Source organism: Bos indicus x Bos taurus, chromosome 5 (assembly GCF_003369695.1).
Source record: "Bos indicus x Bos taurus breed Angus x Brahman F1 hybrid chromosome 5, Bos_hybrid_MaternalHap_v2.0, whole genome shotgun sequence".
NCBI classification, from domain to species: Eukaryota; Metazoa; Chordata; class Mammalia; order Artiodactyla; family Bovidae; genus Bos; species Bos indicus x Bos taurus.
In genome coordinates, this window is record NC_040080.1 from 115,190,039 (window position 1) to 115,216,356 (window position 26,318).

Consider the following 26,318-nt stretch of genomic DNA (forward strand, 5'->3'; position numbering starts at 1 on the left):
GCAGATGGTGACTCCCACTTGGCTGCCGGTAGTGAGGGTTCCTGGAATTAACCAGGTTCGCCAGGTGGCGCTAGTGGTAAAGGACCTACTGCCAATGCAAGGAGATCCCTGGGTCGGAAAGATCTGGATGAGGGCAGGGCAGGCAACCCATTCCAGTATTCTCGCCTGGAAAATCCCCATAGACAGAGAAGCCTGGCAGTCCACAGGGCTGCAAAGAGTTGGACACAACTGATGTTTGCTTAGCACAACATACCACACATGCTTCATCTTCTATGTAAAGCTGGATAATTTGCTTTTGTGTTGAGAGTGGGGTAAGAGGGGAGGACAAAAATCAGGTTAATGTTTGGGTCTAAACAACATTTACCAAGAGGAGGAAAATTAGTGAAGAAGGAGGTAGGTAGGAACAGGGACAAGGGGTTGTGTTCAGCTCCTGTTGCTCCTGAGATGCCCATCAGATGACCAGGGGTATACATGTAAGTGAGAGCATGCGAGAAAAAAAGAAAGAAAGAAAGAAAGAAAAGCAGTGGCCTAGGAGGGAGACCAAGAACAGGGCCAGCCGCCGGGAGCAGGACCGTGCTGTCCCACTGGACCCCATCATCAGAAGGGCCCTGTGCTTGGCTTAATTCGGTGCTGTCACACATCAATGCATTTTTAGTGGCACTTTCCTCCCGATTTTTGAGAAAGGGCATCCACATTTTCATTTTGCATTCAGCCACAAAAGTATACAGCTTATCCTGACACTGTTTGCTGTAATAGAAACCTAAAGAAGAAAGTATCTGAAGTATTTAAAATATCTAGCAAGTGGATTACTAGATTGCTAGTGCTAGCAATTTAATGCACTCCTTTTTCCAGTGATACCAAATTGCATTTGGAATTGTTTTTACATATATAGGTTACCAGTCCTAGCTCACTCTGCTTGCCACAAAACAGGCCAATGCATCCGAGAGATGAGGGGTTGCAGCAAGGAAGAAACTTTAATGGGGGAGCCAGCTGAGAGCAGATGGCAGGCTAGCGCCTCAAAAGAGCTCTGTTGTCAGGGCCTGGTTGCCAGGTTCTTTTATGGATCAGAGATATAGAGAAGGTGAGGAAACTAAGTGAAAAGACTATTCAATTCTTGCAAACGTCCCCTTGGATGGCGAGCCTCGGGCAGGGCAGTGTGCTAGTTTCCCTTCCTTATAGTCTAGCAGTCAAGGGGTCACGAAGAGTCAGACAGGACTGAGCAACAACAGTCCTTCGCTGGTTGGTGGCTTAGGCGATCTCCCTGAGGCAGGCCAGGATGTGTGTTTATAACAAGTAAAACAGGGTGAAAGCCACAGAAGCAGACCCAGAGTAAACATAAAATTCACCTTCTGGGTTACAACTGCCTCCTTTCAGTGTTCAGCCCACAGTCCCGTGCGAGCAAGGGGGCCATTCTGCTTGTCAGATGGATCTTCCTGGGAGTCCCCCCGTCCGACAAGCAAAACGGCCCCCTCTGGTGCTGGGGTTTTTAAATGATTAAGACCCGTCTTCCTCTGTTCCTCTCGGAAAAGTGCCTACTTTATGCCTGTATACTTAGAAATACTGAACTTCAAACGTAAGAGGGCATCTCAAGTTAGGAAATTTAGTGCTTTGCTATGCATGGGAAGGTGCAAGAGTCAGGGCTCATTAAATCCTATTTTGTACATCTTAGCTACCTGGGGCCTGTCATTCTGCTTTCTTAGTGTTTCCTCGGGGTTCACCACAGGGAGTAGTTGGAGTGGCAGCCGTCTAAGGACTGCCAGGAGGCAGGCATTCCCTTTTCCCAGGGCTCCCTGGCTCCCATGAAAGGGCTGCAATTGCTGACTCCGTCTCTCAGGTCTTCTCCTCTTGGTCATGAATGACCATTATCTGGGAAACATTTCATGATCAACTTTTGTCCCATGGCATTGGGCGGCTCATCCCAGTTCAGTCAAAATATTCTTGATATGTTGCTCCAGGTGTTAAGTTTTGAACCAGGGCTCATCAATAATTAAAATTCTCTGGATTGTGTCTAACTATAATCCAAGAGATTTTCTCTTGTTGCTTCTTTCCATATCTAGTATCATGCTATTACTATTATTTCCTCAAAAGTGCTTAGTCATAGAAGTTTTGTTGGAGGCCTGCTTTACACACTGGTTACTGTAAAAGACAACAATCTTACAGATTAGACAGGATATAACGCAGACAACATAGGGCACCACAGAGACACAAAGCAGGATTGGAAAACAAAGAGCAGATTTAACCAATGATTAGTACGCTGCTGCTAAGTCACTTCAGTCGTGTCCGACTCTGCATGACCCCATAGACGGCGGCCCACCAGGCTCCCCCGTCCCTGGGATTCTCCAGGCAAGAACACTGGAGTGGGTTGCCATTTCCTTCTCCAATGCATGAAAGTGAAAAGTGAAAGTGAAGTCGCTCAGTTGTGTCCAACACTTAGTGACCCATGGACTGCAGCCCACCAGGCTCCTCCGTCCATGGGATTCTCCAGGCCAAAGTACTGGAGTGGGGGGTGCCATTGCCTTCTCCAATGATTAGTATAACTAGTTATAATAACCACCATAACTGATTTAGTGAGCTGTCTACAGTTTCATTGTACTGGCCATGCACACCTAGGCACAGTTTAATCTTTGAGACAAGCATATGTTACTGGCAGGATCACCCAGGTAGAGAGAAAAAGTAAATGTTCCCAAAGGCATAATCTACCAAACTATTTATTGCAAGTCTTGATTAATTGAAGGAGAAGTTTTTTTTTTTTTTTTTTTTTTACAACAGATTTAAACCAGTAATCCTTTGAGATAGAGACCACAAAAATTACAGCCTGATTACCAGTTTACTCAGTTCTATGTAACTAATCCCTTTTGTTAACAGCTTTATGAAGTCATTAGGTTTCTCATTAGAATTCTTCAATTTATTTATTTTTTATTCAGTTCAGTATTGTTGTCTGAAAGTCAGACACTTGTATGTATCTGAAAGTCCTTTTCCTAAATTTTTTGAAGAGGAGGTATTTTTACGAAGGCATCAGTAAAACCGTAACTGTGTATAGTAGCAAGACTTAAAGAAGGTTAAGTTTAAACCCAGTTACTGCTGTGACATAGAACACCTTCATAACTACAACTATGACTCATAATATTCTATCAGGACATATAAACTTCTGAGGAATTCCATATAATCTCCAGAATATCTGTACCAATTACCATATAATATAATTTAGAGTTTATTATTCATTTGACAACACTTCCCTTCTAGTTTAAGATACCATATGAACCTGATTAGTTTAATATCTCCCTTTGGATCCCTCAGAGACCCCTTTGAAGCACCCCAAAGTTAGCTGGAGTTCAAAGGAACTTTATTATAATTTGATTTGGGAAGCCTTGTCAAAGGAGCACCAAGTAACATGTTAAAATACAACTGGACCATGGGTCACTGTGAAACTGAACCAAAGCAACAATAAAATATTTTGAAGGCAAATACAGATTAAATAAGCTTAAACTCGGTTATCAAAAGGCAGTTTAGCATTGTCAGAAAATTTGTCTCTTTTAAGAGAGGCCAACTTATATTTTATATTAGCTTATAGTTTCATTTACTCAAACTTGTTTTAAACCTTAGTCAATCCTGACTGACCATGTACAAAACCCTTTCATCACTTATTTTTAAGTTGTAGATATCTAAAGAGATCCTGAAACATATATTTCTATGTTTCTTTACATTCAATTGGGCCTCCACCCACTTGTATCACTTGGCTTGTTGTGTTCCAAAGAGTAAGAGTGTATATTGAGGTTCAAGGTCTAGTGGGAACAGACTAAGTCCACCATCCTGGACCTATTTGCTTATATGTAGACTATATAATGTCCTTGGGTTATGTGATTCTTTCAAAGACTGTTCCCTGTGCCCTTTCCTTCTGTGTCATTTCCCCCCTCAGATTTTATCCCCATATTTTTATGGGAAACATACAGGTGAAGATCTATCTTCTGTAATTGCTTCAAGCTTGAGTACAGTGTCAACCCTGCCTGTCATGGAGCAAAAACCTCAGGATACCTGGTCTAGGGGCGCCAGGGGCAGGACAGCTCCTTGTTTCAATCGGTATGGGCTGGAATCCTCAAATAAATAGTCATTGTTTTGATGTGGAACTGCTAGAATTATTTCTATAGCCTTCCTGTGGATCTCCTTGATAAGGAAGCCCTTTCTGTACATCATCAGAGTACAGAAGTATCTTAATGACATAAGACTTAAAAGTCATGGTTAAATATTTGATCAGTTGACAATGGGGCTTGGATAATACTTATTTCTTAACCAGGCTTCAATAACACATGAACCAAGAAGATCCAGATGTACAAGCTGAATTTAGAAAAGGCAGAGGAACCAGAGATCAAATCGCCAACATTCGCTGAATCATAGAAAAAGCAAGGCAATTCCAGAAAACACATCTACTTCTGCTTCATTGACTATGTTAAAGCCTTTGACTGTGTGCATCACAACAAACTGTGGAAAATTATTAAAGAAATGGGAATATCAGACCACCTTATTTGCCTCCTGAGAAACCTGCATGCAGTCAAGAAGCAGCAGTTAGAACCACACATGGAACAATGGACTGGTTCAACCTGGGAAAGGAGTATGTTGAGGCTGTGTACTGTCACCCTGCTCATTTAACTTATACGCAGAGTACATCATGAGGAACGCTGGGCTGGAAGAAGCACAAGCTGGAATCAAGATTGCAAGAGAAACATCAACAACCTCAGATATGCAGATGACACCACCCTTATGACAGAAAGTGAAGAAGAACTAAAGAGCCTCTTGATGAAAGTGAAAGAGGAGAGTGAAAAAGTTGGCTTTAAACTCAACATTCAAAAAACTAAAATCAAGGCATCCAGTCCCATCACTTCATGGCAAACAGAAGGGGAAAAAGTGGAAACTTGATGAATTTCATTTTCTTGGGCTCCAAAATCACTGCAGATGGAGACTGTAGCCGCACAATTAAAAGACGCTTTCTTCTTGGAGGAAAAGCTGTGACAAACCTAAACTGCATATTAAAAAGAAGAGACATCACTTTGCCAACAAAAACCCATATAGTGAAAGCTATGATTTTTCCAACAGTCATGTATGGATGTGGGAGTTGGACCATAAAGAAGGCTGAGCACTGAAGAAATGATGCTTTCAAAATGTCATGCTGGATAAGACTCTTGAGAGTCACTTGGACTGCAAGGAGATCCAACCAGTACATCCTAAAGGAGATCAGTCCTGGGTGTTCATTGGAAGGACTGATGTTGAAGCTGAAGCTCCAATACTTTGGCCACCTGATGTAAAGAGCCGACTCATTGGAAAAGACCCTGATGCTGGGGAAGATTGAGGGCAGATGAAGGGGATGACAGAGGATGAGATAGTTGGATGGCATCACTGATTTAATGGACATGAGTTTTAGCAAGCTCTGGGAGATAGTGAAGGACAGGGAAGCCTGGCATGCTGCCGTTCATGGGATCACAAAAGTCGGACAGGACATAACAACCGAACAACAAAAACAACCAAAATAACCAGAGACCTCAAAAGTGAATACACATTACTTGAAGGCAAAAAGGTCATATAATCTGTCATCAAAATGGCATTCCAAGAAAGGTTTTCCCTGAACAGAAACAAAAGTCAAATCCAAGTCTTAGCTTACTCCCAAACAAGATTCATTCACCAAGACTCATTCACCCAACCAAATTCAATCTACTCTTATGAAATCCTGATCATGCATAGGTCTTCAATATGTTTTTTTTTTAATTCTTCACTCCTACTGAAAACACGTATCTTAGTTTTCTTAAAGTTTTTTCCACACTGAGGCATATTTTGGCTGACAAATCTCTAACAAATATAATATTTTATTTCTGTTAAACCTAGGCACAATGAAAGTATACTTAACATTGTATTTAACATGTTGATGACTCAAGACATCTCTATACTATTATTATTAGATAAGCAAACTTAAACATTAATACTAGGTACAAATTTAATATTAAATATGTCCCAGTTCACGTGAACCTGCAACTCATATTAACTGCGGCAATGTGATTAAAAAAAAAAAAAAAGACACATACAGACATGTACATACAGTGAGGCCTCAGTTCTTATTTCAATCCTGAGTCAGGTACAGTAATATAAAGCCCATTAGTTTATAACAAGGTTGGATTAAATTTGGGGTTCTCACAGAGGAACCAAGTCAGGCTCACTTGGATAGATGGCTAAATATTAATATCTGTAGGAAAAGCAACTTTTAATTACCTTGGACAAGCCAGCTTCTAAATTATTTTACCCTTTCTAAAATTTCCATTAAAAAGACAGCAGAAATAAAGGTTTCTGAGAAGACCTGTGAGGACATTTGCCTCTCAAAGATACAGGCAAATTCTTTCTAGGGTTATTTTGTTTCCCCTTTGTTTAACATTTACAAACTTCATAAGATGAAGCTTCTATGGTAGCTCAGTTGGTAAAGAATCTGCCTGCAGAGTTTCATCCCTGGGTCAGGAAGATCCCCTGGAGAAGGGCATGGCAACCCACTCCAGTGTTTTTGCCTGGAAAACCCCATAGGCAGGGGAGCCTGGCAGGCCACAGACCATGGGGTTGCAAAGAGTCAGACACGACTGAGTGAATAACACTTCCTTCGTGAGATGAACAGGGAAGGTTTGGGGGTGGTGAAAGGATTTTTGGAATCACCTTTCTGGTCTGTTAAGATTACATTTGTAAACCAAAGACAGTTTTGTTTTTCCATCCTTTCCCCAAAGAATTGGGTGGCCTCCCCAAGCAGGACTGACACATCTATCTACCATGTTGGAAAGCTTCACCCTTCCCTCTAGCCTGAGGGAGAAGGCCCCTCTGGAAGGCTCAGAGGCAACACCCGGGCTCCAGCAAATCAATCTGGACCGAGGGGGAAAGAGGCAAAGGGAACAGAAGACAGAGGGAAGACAGACTGAGGGGTCCACCCTGTGATCCAAGCAGCCAGGGAGGAGAGGCAAGGAGGGCTCTCTCCTGCAGAGATAGCACAGGGGGCTGTGGGACTTTGGAACACGCCAGAGAGCAAGCGCTGCTGCCCTGCGTCTCCGTGGTGGCCTGCCTTCAGGGACGGGGGCTCTGGCAGCAGCAATCTTCAGAGGCACAGCGCGCAGCTTACGTTCTCTGGGAAGAGGTTGCCATTGGCCCCACTATAGAGCCGCTGAGCAGGCAACCAACCCACAAACTGGAGAACAATTGCACCAAAGAAGTTCTCATAGCATTGCAAAGTTCTAGGGCCCACAGCAGACTTCCCAACCAGGGGATCCGGCAAAGGGACTGAGAATCTCCAGGAAATCTGACTTTGAAGGCCAGTGGGATTTGATTCCAGAACTTCCACAGGACTGGGGAAACAGAGACTCTTGGAGGGCACAAACAAGACCTTGTGCAGCAGGACCCAGGAGAAAGGAGCAGGGACCCCACAAGAGACTGCGTCAGACCTGCCTGTGAGTGCCCAGGAGTCTCCAGTGGGGTCAGGGGTTGACCTAGTCTCAGGGTCAGGGACATTAACCGCAGCAGTCCTGGAAGGCATGGCATGCTGGCATAAGCCCTTTTGGAGGAGGTCACCATTACCCCTACCATACTTTCGCCTCAGGCCAAATTCAGGGAGGGAACACAGCCACACCCATCAGCACAAAAGTTGGATTAAAGATTTACTGAGCATGACCTTACCCACCAGAGCAAGACCCAGTTTTCCCCACAGCCAGTATCCTCAAGAGGCTAAGTACAAGCCTCTTATCCTTATCCATCAGAGGGCAGATAGAATGAAAACCACAATCACAGAAAACTAACCAAACTGATCACACGGACCACAGCCTTGTCTAACTCAATGAAACTATGAGCCATGCCATGTAGGGCCATCCAAGACGGACAGGTCACGGTGGAGAGTTCTGACAAAATGCAGTCAACTAGATAATGCAATGGCAAACCATTTCAGAATTCTTGCCTGGAGAACCCCATGAACAGTATGAAAAGGCAAAAAGATGTAACACTGAAAGATGAACTCCCCAGGCTGGGAGGTGCTAAATATGCTCCTGGAGAAGAGTACAGAAATAACTCAAGAAAGAATGAAGAGATGGAGCCAAAGTGAAAACAATGCCCAGTTGTGGTTGTGACTGGCGATGCAAGTAAAGTCAGATGCTGCAAAGAACAATATTGCATAGAAACCTGGAATGTCAGGTCCATGAATCAGGGTAAATTGGAAGTGGTCAAACAGGAGATGGTGAGAGTGAATATCAACATTTTAGCAATCAGTGAACTAAAATGGATGCAAACGGGCAAATTTAATTCAGATGACCATTATATCTACTACTGTGGGCAAGAATCCCTTAGAAGAAATGGGTTAGCTCTCAAAATCAAAAAAAGAGTCTGAAATGCAGTATTTGGGTGCAATCTCAAAAACAACAGGATGATCTCAGTTCATTTCCAAGGCAAAGCATTCACCATCAGAATAATCCAAGTCTATGCCCCAACCACTAATGCCAAAGAAGCTAAAGTTGAATGGTTCTAAGAAAACCTACAAGAACTTCTAGAACTAGCACCAAAAAAGAATGTCCTTTTCATCCTAGGGGACTGGAATGCAAAAGTAGGAAGTCAAGAGATACCTGGAGTAACAGGCAAGTTAGGCCTTGGAGTACAAGATGAAGCAGGGCAAAGGCTAACAGAGTTTTGCCAAGAGAACACACTGGTCATAGCAAACATGTTCTTCCAACAATGTAAGACATGACTATACACATAGACATCACCAGCTGGTCAACACTGAAATCAGATTGATTATATTCTTTGCAGCCAAAGATGGAGAAGCTCTATAAAGTCAGTAAAAACAAGACTGGAAGCTGACTGTAGCTCAGATGATATCTCCTTTTTGAAAATTCAGACTTCAGCTGAAGAAAGGGAAAATAACTAGGACATTCAAGTATGACCCAAATCATCCTTTATAATTATACAGCAGAAGTGACAGATAAAATCAAGGGGTTAGATCTGATAGACAGAGTGCCTGAAGAACTATGGACAGAGGTTTGTAACACTGTACAGGAAGCAGTGATTAAAACCATCCCCAAGAAAAAAGAAAGGCAAAATGATTGTCTGAGGAGGCCTTACAAATACCTGAGTAAAGAAGAGACATGAAATGCAAAGGAGAAAGGGAAGGAAATATCCATCTGAATGCAGAGTTCCAAAGAATACAAGGAGAGATAAATAAACCTTTGTAAGTGAACAACACAAAGAGAGAGAAGAAAATGATAGAATGGGAAAGGCTAGAGATTTATTCAAGAAAATTAGAGATACCAAGGGAACATGTCATGCAAAGATGGGCACAATAAAGGACAGAAATGGTATGGACCTAACAGAAGCAGAAGATATTAAGAAGAGCTGGCAAGAATACACAGAAGAACTATACCATAAAGATCTCAATGACCCATATAACCATGATGGTGTGATCAACTGTGGCACTGGAGAAGACTCTTGAGAGTCCCCTGGACTACAAGGAGATTAAACCAGTCAATCCTAAAGGAAATCAGCCCTGAATATTCATTGGAAGGATCTTTGGGGAAGATTGCTTAATTGTGAGCCTTTCAGGGGCCATTGTTCTTCTGATCTTAACATATCTAATATGGACCCCAAAGATCTTCCAATGAAGCAGGGCAATTGAAATGAAATATTTCCCATTTTTATAAACTTTATAACACCAAAACATAAATGATGCTGAAGCTATAGCTCCAGTACTTGGCCACTTGATGTGAAAAGCAGACTCTGGAAAAATCCTTATGCGGGCAAAGATTGAAGGCAGGAGGATAAGGAGACAACAGAGGACAAGATGGCATCACCAATTCAATGGACATGGGTTTCACCAAGTTACAGCAGATGGTGAAGGACAGGGAAGCCTGGAGTGCTACAGTCCATGGGGTCACAAAGAGTCGGACACAACCGAGCGACTGAACAACAGCTAGAGAATAAGCCTGGCCACAGTTCCTCAGTTGTTCCCACAGCCGCTCAGCTGTTCATAGTGGGCTTGAGGAGAAAGAAATGAGAAAACCATAAAGGAAGCCTTGGAGGAAACTCGTATTACCAGATGTTTGCACATTACCAAAGTAACCAGAATAAGCTGGAAAGTCATATTAACATGACCTCACAGTCCCATTAGACCAGTGACCTTCCCCAAAGCGCCTTATAAATGCAGTTTCCCTTCACAGGGAGAACACCCCAAATTGGAGGCAACGTACCCCAGATTGGTCAAAAAGGCCGTGGTAGAACCTTGATATCACGCGGTTCTGGGGAAAAGGTAATTTGCGTGTTTAACTTACAAAAGAGAGTAATTTCTTTTAGAGAGTCAATCAACTTGTCCCCCACTATCAAAGTTACCTGGGACTCCTGTAGAAGAAGTTAGTATTGGATGCCTCAAGTCCAAGAGAGCCCCTGGGCCTATTCAATATGGGTGTTCCTCTCCTTTGTAAAGTGCTTCTGACCACCAGATTGCTTAATTGTGAGCCATTCAGGGGCCATTGTTCTGATCTTAACATATTTAATATTTAAAAATCTTTCCTTTGGGACAGATGAAATATTTCCCATTTTTATAAACTTTATAACACCAAAACACAAAAGACGCAGATGAATTCCAAGAAAAATAGCACAAATTTCAGTATCATTGCACAGATGACCCGATTTCCCCAATTAGGTAAATAGGTTTACCTTACAAAACAAACGAACTAATTCCAGCTAGGCTGCCCACCTTCACAAGAACTAGCTCCCCAATGAGAGGTTCCAACTGAACTGATTCCCAAATCAGATACATAAATGTACCCTACAAAACAAATGGGCTAATTCCAACCAGGGTGGTCTTGCCCCACAATAACTAGTTCTCTAAATGAACCAGATCAGGGTAGAGTCCAACAATACTCACCCTCTCCAACAGGGTACCCCAACCATAGCGGCTTGTCCTGTAAAGGAAGAGCCCACATTGAGGGGGAAAAAATGTTCCTGGTGTGCACACTGCAGCAACTTACCCTCCAAAACTGAGCTTGTCCATTCATAACACAAAAGGGCACACAAAGCAAGTGAACCAGCTGAACCAGCTATGGATTTGGGTAGACAAATTGAGTCCATGGACTCTATAGAAATCTGGGGGTTCCTTGTCTCAATGGCCAAGTGTTGGAGGTAGCCGGTGCCACTTCAGGGACTCTTGAAGGAAAGAACCTCAGGACAAATGGTCTCAGCAGCTGCTGGGTCTTGCCCCAATATTCCCTGATCAGGGCCGGCTAGCTACGAGCAGCGAGGCTCCTGGCTGGCTCAGCTAAATTTTACCTCATCCAAGCTTGCTCTGCTGCCACATGACAGGCCAATGAATCTGAGGGGTCGAGGCAATGAAGAGACTTTAACTGGGAGCTGGCTGACCCAGAAGATGGCAGGGGAGCATCTCGAAATAACTATCTTGTCAGAGCCTGTTTGCCAGGTTCTTTTATAAATCAGAGATAGAGGGGAGGTGCGGAAACAAAGTAAAAAGACTTCAGTCCTTGCAAATGTCCCCTAGAATGCCAGGCCTCCGGCAGGGGAATGTGTTGTTTCCCTTCCTTACAGTCCTTCACAGGTGGGCAGCTCAGGTTATCTCCCTGAGTTGGGCCATGATGTATGTTTATAATAGCAAAAAAGGGTCAGAGTCGCAGAAGCAGATCCAGTGTACATTTCAAATTAACCCTTCTTGGTTACATACATATATATAAAACACCAACTCTCTCTCTATAATATATATATATATATATGTATATATATAAATTCTGGGACTGAGAGTGAAAGTGAAGTCGCTCAGTCGTGTCCAACTCTTTTCGAGCCCATAGACTGTGGCTACCAGGCTTCTCGGTCCTTGGGATTTTCCAGTCAAGAGTACCAGAGTGGGTTGGCATTTCCTTCTCCAAATTCTGGGACTAGTTTTGCCAAATAGGGGGTTTAGAAAGGCGAAGCCCTGGAACCAGTGTGTGCCTTCACTAAATGTGGAGAGCAGCTGTCCAGAAACCATTGCACACAGGTTTTGAGGTCTGTGAAGAGGAAGCAGAGGGTGCTTCCGGAGTTTGTAGCAGGGACCCTGTTCTGCGTGAGTGAGGCTGATGCGGAAGTGAGCTGGCCTGGGAGCAAGGACAAGTCTCCCAGCAGAGGGCATCCCTGGGGAACCAACCCTGAGGTGGGAAAGACTCACAGAACCAAGGCCTGTGTGCCGGTTTGACCCAGGAAAAAGCCAAATTTACTTAAAAAAAAAAAAGAAAAGGAAAACAATCAGTTAAGAACAGCTCTCTGGGAAGAGAGTATAGCATGAGGGTAGAGAATTGGAATGGAGACTGAGTGTTTCCAACGCTTATTGATGGAGTGAAGTGAAGTGAAAGTCGCTCAGTCGTGTCCAACTCTTTGCGACCCAATGGACTATACAGTTCATGGAATTCTCCAGGCCAGAATACTGGAGTGGGTAGCCTTTCCCTTTTCCAGGGGATCTTCCCAACCCAGGGATCGAACCCAGGTCTCCCACATTGCGGGCAGATTCTTTACCAGCTGAGTCACAAGGGAAGCCCCTATTGATGGAGTAGGAGGTGGTGGAAGGCCTGTGGGGGGCACTTTGCATTCCACCTTCTTTTTGTGTGACAACTAGGGAGGAGCTAGGGAGGCAGGTACTGGTCTCCCAGAGGAGCAGTGCTCTCCTTTGGTGAAAGATGACCCCTTCACTGCTCCCAGATCCAAGTAGGGTGTTCCCCTTCCCACCTCTCACCCTAGAATCCCTTGCAGGGAACTCCAGGTAACCAAGTGAATTAAGCCTCTCTCTCTTCCTGAGAGCACCTAGCCATTCATTTTCAGGTTTGATTCTTGTACTTTAATTTCTCAATTATTTTTGTGTTTACTTTTAAAATTTCTTCATTTCTATCACTGCATCTCAAATTGACTTCTCTTTGAGTGCTTTGTTTAAAATGCAGATTTCTGGGCCCATCTCAGTTCTACTACATGAGAATCTCTGGAATTGTCCTTGAAATCTGATTTTTTAAAAAATTGAGCTGTAACTGACATAAAATTATATTAATTTCCCATGTACAACATAATGATTCAGTATTTGTATATATTGCAAAATGGTCACCACAGTGTCTGGTTAATACCTATTACTACACATGGTTACAACTTCTTTTCTTGTGATGAGAACTTTTAAGATATAGTCTCTATAAGAAATGGAACTTGAAGTGGTTCATTTTCGGAACAAAGTAGCTGGCCTTGGGTGGAAAATTATTAACAAATGGTTTTCCACTCAGAGCTAGCTAATTTTGTCTTGAAAAATTACTAGCAAGCTAGTCTTACCTAACAGCTTACAACTGGAGAGTCTCTAAGCTAACAGGATGCTTGGGAAGGGATAAACTAAAGTCCTAGTTGAGAACTGTGAACTTAGGATGGGAAGGGAGAAGAAAGAATACCCTATGAGAAGCAGTGCAGTCTGGGAAGATTGTAACCCCATGGTACTCAGCCAATGGGGAACCAGGGAGGCATTCGTGCTCCAGGGAGTAGAAGTGCTCGCTGCAACCGTCCCTGGTGTGCCTGCCGCCAGACACCGGCTCTTGCAAGACATTCAGTAGAAGTTTTGCTTTTGCTGTGCTTCGTGTCTCCGAGTCCCTCCCTTGGTTTTGGGCTGGTGACTGTGTTTCTCACATTCTTTTAGCAACTTTCAAATACACAATACAGGATTGTTAAGTGTAGCCACCATGCTACCCATTACATCCCCAGGACTTATTTATAACTGCAAGTTTTGACCCTGTTCACCCATTTCACCTACCTGCCCCCATTGGCAACCACCAATATGTTTTCTAAGTGTTTATTTTTTTTAGATCTCACACATGAGTGACATCATATGGTGTTTCTCTATGGTGTTTCTCTCTCTCTGACTTATTTTACTTAGCACAATACCCTCTAGATCTATCCATGTTGTTGCAAATGACAGCATTTCCTTAAGGAAAACGTGGTGTATATATACACACAATCTGGAATATTATTCAGCCTAAAAAACTTGTTATTGGAAGGGGGGTTTGGGGAAGAATGGATACATGTTTATGTCTGGCTGAGTCCCTTTGCTGTCACCTGAAACTATCATAACATTTTTAATCAGCTATACTCTAATGATGCTGTGAAAGTGCTGCACTCAACATGCCAGCAAATTTTGAAAACTCAGCAGTGGCCACAGGACTGGAAAAGGTCAGTTTTCACTCCAATCCCAAAGAAGGGCAATGCCAAAGAATGCTCAAACTACAGCACAATTGCACTCATTTCACATGCTAGCAAGATCATGCTTAAAACCCTTCAAGCTAGGCTTCAACAATATGTGAACCAAAAACTTCCACATGTTCAAGATGGATTTAGACAAAGCAGAGGAACTAGAGATTAAATTGCCAACAGCTGCTGGATCATAGAAAAAGCAAAGGAATTCCAGAAAAACATCTACTTCTGCTTCATTGACTACACTAAAGCCTTTGACTGTGTGGATCACAACAAACTGTGGGAAATTCTTAAAGAGACAGGAATACTGGATCACCTTACCTGCCTCCTGAGAAACCTGTATGCAGGTCAAGAAGCAACAGTTAGAACTGAACATGGAACAATGGACTGGTTCCAAATTGGGAAAGGAGTATGTCAAGGCTGAATATTGTCACCCTACTTATTTAACTTTTACATAGAGCAGTTCATGGGAAATGTTGGGCTGGATGGAGCACAAACTGGAATCAAGATTGCAGGGAGAAATATAGTAACAACCTCAGATATGCAGATGACACCACCCTAATGGCAATGGAACTAAAGAGCCTCTTGATGAAGGTGAAAGAGGAGACTGAAAAAGCTGGCTTAGAACTCAACATTCTGAAAACTGAGATCATGACATCCAGTCTCATCACTTCATGGCAAATAGATGGGGAAATAATGAAAACAGTGACTTGATTTTCTTGGGCTCCAAAATCACTGCAGGTGGTGACTGCAGCCATGAAATTAAAAGATGCTTGCTTCTTGGAAGAAAAGCTATTGCAAACCAGAGACATCACTTTGCTGATAAAGATCCATATAGTCAAAGATATGGTTTTTCCAGTGGTCATGTATGGATGTAGGATGTGAGAGCTAGACCACAAAGAAGGCTGAGAACCAAACAATTGATGCTTTTGAACTGTGGTGTTGGAGAAGACTCTTGAGAGTCCCTTGGACTTCAAGGAGATCAAATCAGTCAATCCTAAAGGAATCAGTCCTGAATATTCATTGGAAGGACTGATGCTGAAGCTGAATCTCCAATACTTTGGCCACCTGATGTGAAGAGCTGACTCATTAGAAAAGACCCTGATGCTGGGAAAGAGTGAAGGAAGGAGGAGAAGGGAACGACAGAGGATAAGATGGTTGGACGGCATCACTGATTTAATGGGCATGAGTCTGAGCAAACTCCAGGAGACAGACAGTGAAGGACAGGGAAGCCCGGCACGCTGCAGTCAATGGGGTTGCAAAGAGTCAGACAGGACTGAGCAACTGAACAGCAACAGTACTCCGATAAAAATAAAGTTTTTTAAAAAAGCTTATTTTAACAAGTTCCTCAGGGGAATTCTTATTTCACGGTAACTGGCAATGTTGTATGAACTATCACCTGAGTCTCACGTTTTATATTTTTATCCTTTTGTCTTCGAACACCTCTTGATAGTGCTGTATCTTGAGTAGTCTTAATCTTTGTATTCCTCCCCCACACACCTTTAATGCTATATGCTATTTTTCTTGTCTTGTTATTATTGGCAGGTGGGTTCTTTACCACTAATGCCACCTGGGAAGCCTGTTGGTCTCTAGGTCAGGTTGTAGTTAACATAAAAGACATCTTTTTAGGTGCATAGTTCTATGAATTTTGACAAAAGCGTGCAGTTGTGCATCTGCTACCATATTCAAGATCTAGAACATTTCCCCCAAAGCTCCCTTGTGTGCCTTTGTGGTCAGTTCTTATCCCTACTCCCAGGCAATCACTAATCTGTTTTCTGTAGTTTTGCTTTTTTGCAGAATATTATATAAATGGAATCAGTTTAAATGTAGACTTTTCAGTCTGACTTTTTTCACTAAGTACAAGCATTTGAAATCCATTATGTCATTCAATTCATGAAGAGTCACTGTCCTTTTCATTGCTGAATAATACTTACTGCAGGATATATCAGGTTTATTTATCCATTCATGTTGGTCTCTTTTTAATAGCTTCATGGGCATCCAGGTTTGGGGTGCAACTTCATAGGCTCTAGGACTACAAAGACCAAGTTCATATTCCAGCTCAGCCACTCAGTGTGTGACCTAGATCTCAGCTTCCTTGTCTATTAAATAGGATAACAAAGGTGCTCAATAGGCTTATTGTGACAATTTAAATGGGCTTAGAAGAAAGCACTTGAAACAGCTTCTGAAACATAGCAAGCTCTCAGCAAATGTTCATGTTTTATTCTCTTTTGACTAATTTTCTTTTGCTTTAAAACTTTTGAAAATTTTTTTATCAGGCAGATTCTGGTTGCATGTTTTCATTTCTTTTAATATGTTAAACAAAAATTAAAAAATAAGAGCTACACATTGAGAATTTCCCTAGCGCCACGATAGTGTTCAGCACATTTAATCACAAAACAGATCAATAAATAGGCATTGCCCCGATTTTTATAGATGAGGGGTGGAACCTAATTCTACTTGACCACGAAGTACAAAGACTGTCCATGCCCTAAGCAAGATGCTTCCGGAGTGTGTTCCTTTTTAGCAGAATTAGGAATTTACACTTAACAAAAACATTGCCTCTGGGGAACTCAGCCAAGTGAGAGCAGGCATGTCTCATCTTGACAATTCCCTTTTACCTTCTCCTTTCAAGTCTCAGTTCATCTGACTTATTATCAATAATATACAACATATATAAAATCAGCCACACAAACTGAGACATCATACTTTCCATCAGTTTTTCAAGGGTGTAAAAATTAAAATTTAAAGGTGTGTGTGTCGGGGGTGGGGTGGGGGGAATAAAACCAGAAATGAGATCAATAGTGCCTTCTAGTGGACACTGTTAGAACTATCAAACCTGAGCTGCTGCCTTCCCAGCTATTTAAATCTAACTATTCAGAAACTTAGGAGAAGGCAGTGGCAACCCACTCCAGTACTCTTGCCTGGGAAATCCCACGGATGGAGGAGCCTGGTAGGCTACAGTCCATGGGGTCGTGAAGAGTCGGACTCGACTGAGTGACTTCACTTGCACTTTTCACTTTCATGCACTGGAGAAGGAAATGGCAACCCACTCCAGTATTGTTGCCTGGAGAATCCCAGGGACGGGGGAGCCTGGTGGGCTGCCATCTATGGGGTCGCACAGAGTTTGACACGACTGACTGACGTGACTTAGCAGCATTCAGAAACTTAGAGCAAATCTGTTGGCAACAAAATATCTAATTTGAATAATCTTCCATATGAATATAGCCAAATTCTTCCACAGTTCAAATTTATCTCTAGTGAAGACAGAACTAAAGTGTTAACATGTCCAGAAATAACACACTTTCATGAAGTAATAATGAATCTTTATCTATTGCCTTTACTCTGTAAACCACTGCTCACCAACCAAAATCTAACAGATGAGGCTAAGTGGGAAGTTAAAAATACCCCACTCAAGGTCATTTCCAGCATGATTTTAAAATGGCAGCTGAGTAATCCTGAACACCCTAGCAAGGTTTCTTGCAAGGATAAAAACAGGAATTCTTTGACCAAGCTGTCAGAGCCTTCTTCCAATATAATTGGTGGAAAAATAACTCATGGAACAAATCTAAACTTTGTTCAATGACTACTAAACAATAGTACTTTACTAGGTGATTTACACACATTATATTTTTTAATCTTTGCAGCATATCATATCTGACTCCCGACTCTTCCTCTTACTAGCTAAATGGCACTGGGATAACGACTTCTTGATCTGTCTGAGCCTGTTTATCCATCTATGGATAACAGCATCTCTTAGAAGTGTATAGTGAGAGTTGAATGAGATCTTAAATGCAGAGAGCTACATACCTTAAAAGGTTATATATTTTATGTATTCACTTAAAACAGTAGTTGCTGGTGCTGCATCTTCCCAGACCCAGGGAGGCCCTGGACTGCCTCTCCATCATCTGAGGTGGGCAAAGACTGTAGTTGTCTCTTTAAAAGAGCAGGTTAGGATCACTCAGTTTGGGCTCTGCTACCTTTCTACACAGAAGTGGATTTAGGAACTGTTTTATGTCCCAAATACTAGCCCTCCTTTCCCCTCCTAGCTACAAGAGAAAAATTTACAATTAAGTTCAGTTAATCTGGGGAGGGCCATCTCTGAAATCTCAGTTCTCTGTGATGTATAATGAAGTTTCCTCCTGTATTGTCTTCCTAGAATGATGGACATGAAGTTGTCTCTTAACCTGCAAACTTTAGGAGTCTTGTCAATTTAACAGTCTTTGGATTATTATGTATTTGACAGGCTAGGTTGCTTGCCATTTTTCTGAAATACCAAGCTCATTTGTGCACATTGTACATCTTCTTTATCTTGTTAATTTTGCCTGTCATTCTCTTTGCATTCTTTTTCATTTGACAGTCTTGTTCAGTTTCAGAACCACTCATATATCTCCTGCTGTGTGAACAAGTCCTATGTCTCCATGCTTCCCTTTGGCCAAGTAAGCTGCTCTGTCCGCATCGCTCACATGGCATATTGTCAGCTTCTTCGAACTGCACTAGCCATATGCTGTAACACATCCACTTACACAGGTCTTTTCCCAAAGAAAGTCAACTCCTAAGGGCTAGGAGATGACTCAGTGGAAAAGACTCTGATGCTGGGAAAGACTGAGGGCAGGAGGAGAAGGAGGCGACAGAGGATGAGATGGTTGGATGGCATCACTGACTCAATGGACATGAGTCTGAGCAAGCTCTGGGAGATACTGAAGGACAGGGAAGCCTGGCATGCTGCAGTTCATGGGGTCACAAAGAGTCAGACACGACTGAGTGACTGAATGAGAACAACAAGGGCTGGGGGCCATTCCCAGATGTGGCCCTCATTTCCCACCACGTTCCCCATTTCTCCTCCCTCCCACTTCTCTGCGATTGTAGTCTAATAAAATCTTGCAAATAAACTGTTATGTCAGGCTCTGTTTCTTAGGAGTCTGAACTAAAATATGTGACCCATACTTTACAAAGTACTTGGTATAGGTGAGAAGCTTAAATATTGAGAGTCAGCACCTTCAAACTGACAGTGATTTCTGGAGATCAACACCCTGATGCATAATAGCACCACATGACACTGTAGGCAATCTGGATCTAGTTTTCTTGTCCTTTAGGGATTTGCGGGAATCCAGTGAAACTTGTTTTCTGGTTAAATTCATTGGTTAACATAAGCCAAAATTAATGGTTCAGTCTAGAGGAGATCTTATTTATATTTCCAAGAGAGAGACCAAGGCTACTGATGATTTGATAGCTCCTCCTTGATTACAGTAAACTTCAGATGAAGATTTCACTGAAATCAGCCCTTTCCCTTTCATCATAACAATCGCCTGTAACTGTGCCAAATGTGTTTCACCTATAACGAGACCAATGCAGTCAGAATCTTTTTTACAACTGAAATATATTGAGACTTTTTCTATGAATATTTGGCTCTTTAAAAACACCTTCAGACTTTCCTGGTGGCCTAGTGGCTAAGTTTCCTTGCTCCCAACGCAGGAGGTTGGGGTCCTGATCTCTGGTCAGAGGACTAGATCCTACATGCCACAACCAAGAGCTTGCATGCTGCAGTGAAGACAGAAGATCCTGCATGCTGCAACTAAGACCAGCACAGCCAAATAAATATGGAAATAAAAAAACAAAAACATCTACTGTTCCACCTTCACTGGCTTGTTAGAAATGTTTTTGCTCTCAGACATTATTTCCCTGATAGCTCAGTTGGTAAAGAATCTGCCTACAATGCAAGAGACCATGGTTTGATTCTTGTCTGAGGGAGATCCTTTAGAGAAGGGATAGGCTACCCACTCCAGTATTCTTGGGCTTCCCTTTGTGGCTCAACTGGTAAAGAATCCACCTGCAATGTGGGAGACCTGGGTTCGATCCCTGGTTTGGGAAGATCCCCTGGGAAAGGGAAAGGCTACCCACTCCAGTGTTCTGGCCTGGAGAATTCCATGGACTGTATAGTCCATGAAGTCACAAAGAGTTGGACACAACTGAGCCACTTTCACTTTCATCATTTCAACAGTTTTTTTCTACATTAAAATCAGTCATACATAGGTTCACTGCCTTTAGTTATTTGTCAAGGACTGACAGAAAATAAAAGTAAATGAACAAGATGTGGCCAGTATACGGAGGCAGTATATTAAAAAGACTGTAGAAGATGCCTCCTAGGGATTTGTTTCCATCATGCTGCAAATATGAGTTAGGATTAGGAAGCCAAAAACAGCTTGACTTTTTAAAAAACAATCTCATTGAGAGACTCTGAATGTAGCTATCAAGACTTATACTGTAGATTTGTGGGCAGGATAGCTGCAGGATTGTCTGTACAAGTTTTCATGTTGGTCTTTCCATTGAGGCTGGGACTGTGGGGTTTTTTCTTCCTCTTTACATCATAGATATTTAGTCCCTGTTTGAAAGACTACGAGGATAAAGAAGAGCCAGTTCTTGTTGATGTTTCTGTCTGAGAGGCTTACTTCTCCTAATTTTATAGTCCCCGAACAGCTGCCTCAAATTTCCTAGAAGACTTGTTCGTGTGTGCTCAGTTGTTCAGTCGTGTCTGACTCTGAAACCCCATGGACTGTATGCAGTCCATCAGGCTCCCGTATCCATGGACATTTTTGAGGCAAGAAAACTAGAGCCGGTTGCCATTTCCTCCTCCAGGGGATCTTCCCGACCCAAGGATCGAATCCATGTCTCTTGTGTTTCCGGCATTGGCAAGCAGATTCTTTTACCACTGCAACACCTGGGCCTGGAAATAAATCTACTCACTCGTAAGGCCCTTTGATTGTTCACAAGGGAACAAAGTACCATGGGCAGAAGGGTGTTATCAGAATTAATCAAAGGCTGTCCAGATTGGTGGGCCTCACCTTTAATGTCTGTCCACGTCATACACTCTTCAAGCACCATTTCCTCTGGTATTGAACTCTGTTCCATTTATTTATTTTTGAAGACAGCCTGTCATCCCTATTCTCTCATATTTGTAGGGACACTGCTTGCTGCTGCTAAGTCGCTTCAGTTGTGTCTGACTCTGTGCGACCCCATAGACGGCAGCCCACCAGGCTCCCCTGTCCCTGGGATTCTCCAGGCAAGAACACTGGAGTGGGTTGCCATTTCCTTCTCCAATGCATGAAAGTGAAAAGTGAAAGTGAAGTCGCTCAGTCGTGTCTGACTCTTCGAGAACCCATGGATTGCAGCCTACCACGCTCCTCCGTCCATGGGATTTTCCAGGCAAGAGTACTGGAGTGAGGTGCCATCGCCTCCTCTGATGGGGACATTAGTATACTCTATTTTCTTCACATCAGATTCCAGTTTTCCCCTCACCCATGAGATGACCATTTCTAGAGAATTTAGGTCAGATACGTACCTGAGTGTAATGGCCACAGACTTTGTTGCATTTCCGAGTCTTGAAATCATAGTATTTAACTTCATCATACCAGGCTGTGATGGCTGAAGACACAGAAAAAATGGATAGAGACCCAGTCCAGAGGTTTTCTCCCAGTGAAGTGAAATTTGGGTGCAGCTTGTAGGGTGGTTTCAACCGTTTGTTGTGTGCAAACTCACAATGGCTTGCCCATGCTTTTGCAATCTGAGCCAGTAGTGGGTCCCATGTCTGCAGAAATAAATAGGAAAGAGTAGGAGGGTCAAGCCTGCAATTCACACAACACTGCAACCAGAGCGGGAATTTGCATGGGAGGTGAGATGCCACGTCCGGAAAGGAGAAGGACCATAGAGACGGAGTTCCTCCATTTGTGGAGGATCATATTATAGTCTTTAAGTTTTCACTAGGGTTCGTGGGAGACATGATAATCTGGTATCAAGGAATTTAGAATCAAAGAGAGTGACACAGACCAACATCTCACTCAAGGCCAATTATGTTGCAAAATAATATATGCTGGTTTCACATATTTTCTGCAATTTTCATACCCCAAATAGCCCCTCTACTAACAGGCTCCAAGAGGTTAAAAACCAGGCCAAAACCATAGACCCAGGATTTAAACTCAAGCCTGATGAAAATCCTAGCCTTTCCCTTGGATCCCCTGCTGCCCTCCTGAGAAAGCCAGCACTCTGCCAGCAATAACAAAAGAAGTTGAACAATGAAACAACAAAACTTCACAAAAATTAACAGACCAAAAAAAAAAAAAAGAGAGAGAGAGAGAGAACTAAATTCCACCTGAGACCCGAGGAAAGGAAGTGCCCTAAAAGAGAAGTAAAACATAACATACTAGCTGAACTTCCTTATAACAAGAATTGAGAAGGCAGAGCAAAACTGGGTTTGCTTTGATCAGAGGTGGTGAAACTACTGCACAATTTCATCACAGAAGAAAATGATCTCAGGGTTACCAAGCATTCACCACCCAAAGCAATCCACATCCCTTGTTTTTGACTGACTTCGGCCACAAGCACTGAAGTTTTCTTACCATGTAGAGCATATCACTGGCTGCTGGAGTTACTGATGATCGGAACTTGTTGTGCATTCGAACACAGTCTTTGATAAAATCTTCGTTTTCGATATCTGGCAAAGTATTTGCTGGAGCAGAAGAACTGGAGACCACGGAGAGCATCCAGGCTGTCACAGCAAATGTGACTCGCCTGCTCAGACTGTCTGACATGGTGCCCCAGGGGCTGGAATCCAGAAACACTGTAGGTTCCAAGGGTGTGTGAGTCAGCTTTGCAAAGCACAGCAGACTTCAGCTTTGAGAAAACGGAAAGCAAAACATGAGTTCACCACAAGTTTGCAGAAAACCATTTCTCCATATATGGTTTGTGGCTCATTTTGTGGCCTTAACCCCGTCTTTTCGGTGATTCTCAGTGACAGAGCACCTATTGCAACATGGATTTTTAAGAGACTACACCAGACTTTCATTTGAGTTGGAGGATGTTTCCAAAGGAAATTCTGGAATCTCCAGAAATAATAGTCTCAATTTTTAAAGAGGTTCTGGTGGTGAAATAAAAACATATCTCTTATTTCATTAAATGTCTTGCAAAATACTTAAAAACATTTTTTCTGGAGTCAAATCAGCACACTGTGGTTAGAATATCTGGTAAACATCATCACTGGACCTAGAATTCACTCACAGTGGTGAATGTGATGGGAATGAGTTGATTTTGTTGATCCCCCACCACCAAATGAAAAAAAAAAGTTATGTAAATTTTTAGAGGCATCTGGCTACTACAACTGCCAATGGATTCCTACTTTTGCAGCCCTTGCTAAACCTCTGTATGCTCTTCCCCCCAGATAACAGTCCAGAGCCTATTTCCTGGCCCTTTGAAGGCAATAATCTCCTTTGAAACTTCAACCTTAGCTTTGTCCACACTCTGAATTCCTGGCTTTTGACAATCTTGTTCATCTACTGTTGGCCCAAAAGTTCATTCGGGTTTTGCTGCAAGATATTATGGAAAAACCCAAACAAACTTCTTAGCTAATGCAATGTATTGTCATGAAAATAGTGGGACTGCTGCAGGCAGGCTAGGGCAATGTTTGTCTCTCAGACACATCCTAAAGCTTGTTTCTCATGCAATCAGATCCTGTGGAGTCAAGTGTGCCCTCTTGCTTACATGGGTGGCTGCAGCCGCTGCCTTGATTGACAAAGCCAGAACGCATATGCTAGGCTCCCCACTTCATCTCCACGCTCCCCAGGCGGGGTCAGCTAGTCTCTAAGTTCACAGGATGTAACACCTCTCCGCGTGATGACAGACTACTCACGTGCTGGATCTTTCATCCTCTCACATGGTTGCTAATACTTTTGAATTCAGCAACTTCCCTACCCCTCCCTGATGATAGGGAGTCCTGCTCTACCCCACGTGATTGCTTTGCAGCTGCAGAAATGGTCTCAAAGCCATAAGTTGCTCTCCCAGACACCCCTTTAGATAACCCAGACTGACTTCTATTTTGTGGTGGTGACTGTCAATGAGATTTCTGGGGAAACATACTAATTGGTGATGCCACAGTTTCTCCTCTGAGACTCCTGAGGCTTCTTCTTTAGCCACAGTAACAATCGGCCCAGGCTGCTGAACTCGTAGCTCTTCCTGGAGCTTGTACCCCAGCAGAAGGGAAAATGGCCACTATTCACAGACTTCAGATGTGCTTTTGGACAAGTCGTCCTCTTGGCACATTTGGAAATATGAATTCTTAACCTCTGTAGCTATACTCTTACTGGTAATGGCCATATGCTGGCTTCCTTATTACAAGATATCATCTCCCTTCTAAAACTGCTACTGTTCATGGTTCAGCTCATACCAAGGAAGTGCTATATCTTTAAGAAAATGATCAGGCTAAAGGGGTTGCTAAACATCAAGCTTGGAGAAGGCGATGGCACCCCACTCCAGTACTTTTGCCTGGAAAATCCCTTGGACAGAGGAGCCTGGTAGGCTGCAGTCCATGGGGTCGCTAAGAGTCGGGCACGACTGAATGACTTCACTTTCACTTTTCACTTTCATGCATTGGAGAAGGCAATGGCAACCCACTCCAGTGTTCTTGCCTGGAGAATCCCAGGGACAGGGGAGCCTGGTGGGCTGCCGTCTATGGGGTCGCACAGAGTCGGACATGACTGAAGTGACTTAGCAGCAGTAGCAGCAAACATCAAGCTCCAAATGGACACCCTTATTCCTTCTCTACCCAATTTAAAAAAATTTTATTAAAAAAAAATTTAATTTTATATTGGAGTAATAGCTGATTAACTATTAATGTTGTGATAATTTCAGGTGGACAGCAAAGGGACTTGACCATTTAAATCACACGGAACAATTGAAGTCCTTACTTCAGATATAGGGTATGTGCGCTCAGTTGTGTCCGACTCTTCACGACCCCATGGATTGTTACCTCCAAGTTCCTCTGTCCATGGAATTTTCCAGGCAAGAATACTGGAGTGGGTTGCCATTTCCTCCTCCAGGGGATCTTCCTTCTATTACCCAGTGATAGAACCCTTGTCTCCTGCAAGTTTCCTATGTTGGCAGGCAGATGCTTTACCACCGAGCCATGGGGGAAGCCCTGGCCGTGTATCCATTCTCCCCCAAACCCCCCTCCCATCCAGGCTGCCACATAATATTGAGCAGAGCTCCCTGTGCTATAGAGTAGGACCTTGCTGATTATCCATTTTAAATACAGTAGCGTGTACATGTCCATCCCAAACTCCCTAATTATCCCTTCCCCCGACCCTTCCCCGACAACAACCATAGGTTCATTGCTTTTATTCTTTTATTTTTTTCACAGTAGCAAGTGAATAGGATTTATTTTAGAGAAAAAAGTACAAAGCTCTCAGCATGACACTGGGAGGGTGTAAAGTGTCCCCATTTGCTTTATTCTTGACTGATATTATCAACCATTAAGCAAATGTCCCACAGTCTGAAGACAAATGAACACAAAAGGGTGCCAAAAAATTACCAGATGGATACATCAGGTCAAATGGACTTTCTGTAGCCTCTTTTCCTTTAATCTTTTGACTGATATCCCATCAAGTGAGATAAATGTGCAGATGGGGGAGAGATAAGGAACAAAAAAGTTGGTTTTGCCTCGGCATCCATAAAATTTCTGACCAAATTATTTCCCTGTGCACTCCTTGTAAACCTCCCCACACTTCTGAGAAATTCCTGGGATATCCCAGGAAATCCTCCAATGCCACTTCTCCTTTGGGACACTCCAAATGAATTTTATGGGTTTCCCCCAGCTTTAGGCTATTTTCACTATTTTGCTGCCGTCTGCATGTTTCAGGGATGGACTGAATCCTATTTGACTTACATGTGGTAAAGACGTTCATAACTGAGGTTATTCCTCACTGTGGCATTCCTTTATGGATTAAATCAGATTGAGGAGCTAATTTTACAAACATAAACCACTTGCTTGCAAAAACTCTGGGGTACTCTTTAAAATTTCATGCTCCATATCATCCTCAGTTGTCAAGGAGAGTGGAATGTGAAAATCTAGACAAGAAAAAACTTTAGGAAAGATCCAGAAACTGGACTTTAATGGCCAGAATCTGTGCTGATGGCCCTTTTAAAGAGCCAGAATACTCTGAATAGGGCACATGGATTGAACCCTTTTGAAATGGTCTCTGGATACCCAATGTCAATTGGCATCTCTAAACCTTCCACTTCTGGGTTAAGTGAAG

At 42.8% G+C, this 26,318-nt stretch overlaps 1 protein-coding gene across 4 annotated transcripts in view; it reads right to left on the reverse strand.

Moving 5' to 3' along the window:
* The window catches only part of GLIPR1 (GLI pathogenesis related 1), a 69,127-nt gene that overhangs the window by 23,283 nt on the left and 19,526 nt on the right, over positions 1-26,318 (reverse strand). For all 4 annotated transcript variants that reach the window (XM_027543326.1, XM_027543323.1, XM_027543324.1 and 1 more), the window contains exons 2-3: positions 22,632-22,905; positions 21,578-21,823 (exon numbers count right to left, since the gene is read on the reverse strand). In XM_027543326.1, coding sequence (XP_027399127.1) covers positions 21,578-21,823; positions 22,632-22,823 — 438 coding nt within the window. In that variant the 5' untranslated portion in view covers positions 22,824-22,905. The remainder of the gene's footprint in view (positions 1-21,577; positions 21,824-22,631; positions 22,906-26,318) is intronic.